General features: G+C 31.1%; 1 protein-coding gene across 1 annotated transcript; it reads left to right on the forward strand.

Moving 5' to 3' along the window:
- The first annotated feature begins 2,099 nt into the window (after positions 1-2,099).
- Positions 2,100-2,788, forward strand: LOC105620464. The gene is given in 3 exon segments (XM_012201952.1): positions 2,100-2,402; positions 2,670-2,702; positions 2,705-2,788. Coding segments are annotated over 3 exon segments (420 nt in total).
- Positions 2,789-4,985: the final 2,197 nt, after the last annotated feature.

Below are 4,985 nucleotides of genomic sequence, written 5' to 3' on the forward strand. Positions count from 1 at the left end.
GTCTGGAGAATACGGCGGGTGGGGTAGGACTTCCCATTTCAACGTTTCCAAGTATGTCTTGACCACTTTCGCAACATGGGGTCGAGCATTGTCATGCTGCAAAATCACTTTATCGTATCTCTCGTTGTATTGCGGCCGCTTGTTTTTCAATGCTCGGCTCAAATGCATCAATTCGATACCGATCGCCTGTGATTGTTTCAGTCGGTTTTAACAGTTCATAATACACTATGCCGAGCTGGTCCCACCAAATACAGAGCATGACCTTGGACGTCAAAATCACCGTTCTTGAAGCGTTGAAACTACTCACGATACGTTCTTTCACTAATAGCGGCCTCATCCTAAGTATTTGAGAGCATTCGATGAGCCTCAGCCGCAGATTTCTTCATATTGAAGCAAAAAATTAAAACCTCCCGCAAATGACGAGAATTTTGCTCGTAAACTGACATTTTCAATCGAGAATAACTTTATGATGCAGACACAAATCGACTAATGTTTCTATGGGGTTATGTTGACAGATGCCCAAGTTTATTATATGACGTCTATGATCTATTTATTTTGACCACCACTTACCGCTAAAGCCATCTATAGGAAAACGGCGGAAGCAAAGTTGTACACCTAATAATAATAATGAATAGTAAAGGGATAAATAGTTATTCCTTCTAGTAATTAATAGTGACATCCCATAATATAATACTATAAAAAATTACCCATCTACATGATATTACTTATTACATACCTAGTTCTCTGAATAGTTTTGAATAGTTATATTTCACAATAGTTTTAACTCCTTGAAACTATTGAGACTTATTAAAAAACATAACTATGCAGAACTATTCAAAAAATTTTTTACATTATCAGTGGTATTATGGGATATTATCATTTATTACTATTGGAAATACGAATAGTTTGCTTCTGAAATGAATAGTAACTACAGGCATTTGCCATTGATTACTAATATAACAAATGATAAATGCCTGTAGTTACTATTCGAATTATAAATAATAGTGAATTACTTATAATTCTAATTGTAACGAATAATAAATGCGTAAACAGTCACTATTTGTTCCAATAGTTATGAATAGTAATCCCATAATATTATATGACATTCGTACATAAATTTTTGAATAATTCTGAATAGTTATTTTTCAAAAATATGAACACTTGTATTAATGTAAAACAAAGAAATATTAAACTCTAGATCAATGATCGAGCCAAAGATGATTGACAATTTGAATTAATATTTAATCGAACATAATAAATTTAAAATACGTTTCGGGACCACCAGTCCTTCTGCAGTTATCTAATGTATACATTAGATAAAAACGATTGAAAAAGTTAGGTGAAAAACAATTTTTTACATATATATTATCAAAAGTATATAAAAATTGTTTGCACATAAACTAGTTTTACATACTAAAATCAGTGAGTCATTCCAAAATGTCTTGTTGTCAATGTGTGGATGAAATGGATAGAACTTACAAAATCGGCAAATCATTGATGTCATCTCAAAGGTTGTGATAAAAAAGGGTAAAACTCCTGTTCAAGGGAATTCTCTCCGATGACCTTGATCTTGACATATGTTATCAAAGTCATGACCCTGAAGAAATGTAAATAGAAAAGGGTAAATATGCATTTTAGGTTATATCTCACCAATTTAAATATCCTTTAGATCTCCAATAGATTTTAATTGTCCTTCGTTAAAAAGTTGAACAAAAAAAGTTTCGAAAACGTCTTATTTTTGCTATATACAGCATCTCCTAAACCAATGCCGTCTTCCATTTAATTTTTGCAGGAAATCACAGGACATTCTCCTCTACAATATATCTAAAAGATATTTAAATTGGTGAGATATAACCTAAAATGCACATTTACCCTTTTCTGTTTACATTTCTTCAGTCAAGGATGTTAAGCATTGCTACTCTTATTTCTGAACTGTTATTAGTTTTAGTATGTCACAGCTGTGTGTTAGTCTGTTTGATCATTTCAGCAAGATTTCGTGAGCTTTCAATGCGTTTGTACGAATTTATTAATATAACATCTAATTCTGATTCTTTGTAGAATTTCTTGTGCGAGAAAAAAGTCATTCGTAGTAAAATAACATGTTCAAAATATCAGAATTTGCTGGTACCTCCGCAGCTAATATCTCCGAAAATAGCTTATTTCATTATAAAAAATCGTATTATAAAATTATTAAAGGTCGAAAACGACGAAAAATAATGTGTAATTTAAAAATTAATGCATATCATGAAACATGGTTTGAAGGAACATATATAGATCTCGCCAAAATTTGTCGTTTTATTGCTTATTTTTTAATGCTGCAGCCATCACGACACAAATTTTTGATGATTGAATTACAAATGAACGATAGTGATGTAGTTGATTGGATGAATTTTTATCGAGAGGTAAATTACAAAGTTTTATTTTACACTGTTCATTTATATTTATCTTTATGTAATGTATGTTTATTAAATGAACTGTAGTTATTACAATGGATTATTAGTAAACAAGAGACAATTGGGGGATCGAAGAAAATTGTCAAAATAGATGAGATTAAAAAGAAGTACAATATTGAACGCATTATTCGAAGATAGTAAGTTTTTAGTAGAGTTGAGCATGATACCAAAAAAGCTTTTATTTTGCTTGTATCAAGTTGAAATATCGAAATACTTTTACCAATTATTCGACAATATATTACTCCTGAATTACAATTATTCATACAGACAAGTGACGCGCATACGATGCTTTGTGTAATGTATATCGAACAACTAACTTTGTGTGTGTGTCCTGAAACTAGTGTTCACACATAAAATATTGAAAGATTGTAAAGAGACATGCGAGCAAATATTTCTCGCTATGGCACACGTGATTACCATTTTACAAATTATCTTGTCGAATTCTTATTTAAACGAAATCTAGCTATGATAAACGCATTGATCCTTTGAATTAATGAGATCTATGTATCCAATAGATCGTTTAAATATTGATTTAAATTTTTTGCATATGCTTTGATTATTTTTTACATTACAATTCCCTGTGTAGTATTGTGAAGTCATGTACTCCTTTGTACTCCTTTGTAAGGGAGGAGAGTGAGAGTCGAGAGTGAAAGTCACATAAAATATGTTCAAAGTCTTTCAGGGCCTTGACTCTCACTTTCGACTCTCACCCCTCATTCTCGTCCCTCCTTTCTCCCCGAGTCGAAGGTGAGAATCGTGCGCCCTTGAAGGGGGAAAGGGGGTGAGAGTCGAAGGTGAGAGTTTTGCGCCCCTTTGCAGGGGAGGGGGGAAGGAAGAAGATAAGAGTCGAAGGTGAATCGTGTGACTCTTTGCAGGGGGGGGGAGGGCGGGAGGGTGGAGGAAGAGTCGCTTCTCGTGGAAAATTATAATATATATTTTAAGGTAGAGAATTTTTGTTTCATGTAGAAAAGAGATTTTATTTTTCAAATTTTTTTTGTTCTAACTTTAACGATAACTTTAACGATAACTTTTTAAGGATGAGCGACGGCCAAAACTTGTTGGAAGTCACTTAGAGTTATGACCTTGATAAGATATGTCAAGGTCATCGGAGAGGGTTTTCCTAAACAGGAGTTTTACTTAAAAAAATATTGACTTTCTAAAAATATAATTATAAAGTCCAGCATCTCGCTATATCAAGGCAAAATTAAAGTCATTATCGTTGTTCAACAAGAATCAATAACAACATTTTAAGAAGCTGAGAATTAATCTGTTCATAATCATATATATTAGAGTCAAAATTTTGTAAAAGAGAATAGATAAATTATAAGATATACATGAATACCAGGATATAAATGTGAAATATGTCTAATCACAATCGATGCTCAGATTCGAATGTAAAAACGTTTTGTAGGACCAAACAACATTCAAGTATATGTCTATTTATTACTGTTATTCCGAACGGATTCTAATGATCTCCTTATCTATTCCACATTCTTTTGTCCAACTTCTTTCCAAAATGTGGTGTATAAAATAAATTGCAATGATTATAACACGTTATATGACAGACAAAGAGACAACTTGACACTAGAATTAATGAACATAGTAATAATATCAAACATGATTCATTTAGACATTCTGTAATCACACAACATATTTTACAACACAATTCATTTGATTGGGAAGACACAAAGATTTTAGATTCTGAGAATAACTACAATGAGAGAAGAATCTCAAAAATGTTATATATTAAAGAATAGACAGAGGAAAATAACTTGCAAAAAGACATAGAAAATCTGAACAAATCATATTTCGTTCTATTAGAATCCGTTCGGAATAACAATTATAATAAATAGACATATACTTGGATCTCGTTTGATTTGTCCTACAGAATGTTTTTACATTCAAATCTGAGCATCGATTGCGATTAGACACATTTCATGTTTATGTAAGTCTGGCATTCATGTAAATCTTATAATTTATCTATTCTTTTTAACAAAATTTGACTCTAACATGTTTGATTATGAACAGATTAATTCTCACGCTGAATTCTTAAAATCTTGTTATTGATTCTTGCTGAATAACGATTGATGACTTTAATTTTGTCTCAACATAGTGTGATGCTGGATTATAATGTTAACGATATAATAGAAATTAACGATATAATAGAAGAGGTTCCTCCGTTTTTTAGGTCAATGCATTTTACCCGGGGATCGGAGATCAGGTTGCGATGATTAAAAATGATCACAAGGAAAGAATGAATAATAATTTTTAGGAGAAATTTAGATTCCGGCCTCACAAAGGTTACGAAGATTATATGGGAGCTCACGTGGACCGGCTTTAAAATTGAAATTGATCCAATAAGTTAATATTCATTTATTTTTTAATAAGTTTAATAAGTCATTTATTAAATTTTTAAAAGAAAGAAATAGTTAATATAGAAATAGTTAATAAGAAATAGTTATAATTATATATATATATATATATATATATATATATATTATAATATATATATATATATATATATATATATAT

Source organism: Atta cephalotes (genome assembly GCF_000143395.1).
Source record: "Atta cephalotes unplaced genomic scaffold scaffold00026, whole genome shotgun sequence".
NCBI classification, from domain to species: domain Eukaryota; kingdom Metazoa; phylum Arthropoda; class Insecta; order Hymenoptera; family Formicidae; genus Atta; species Atta cephalotes.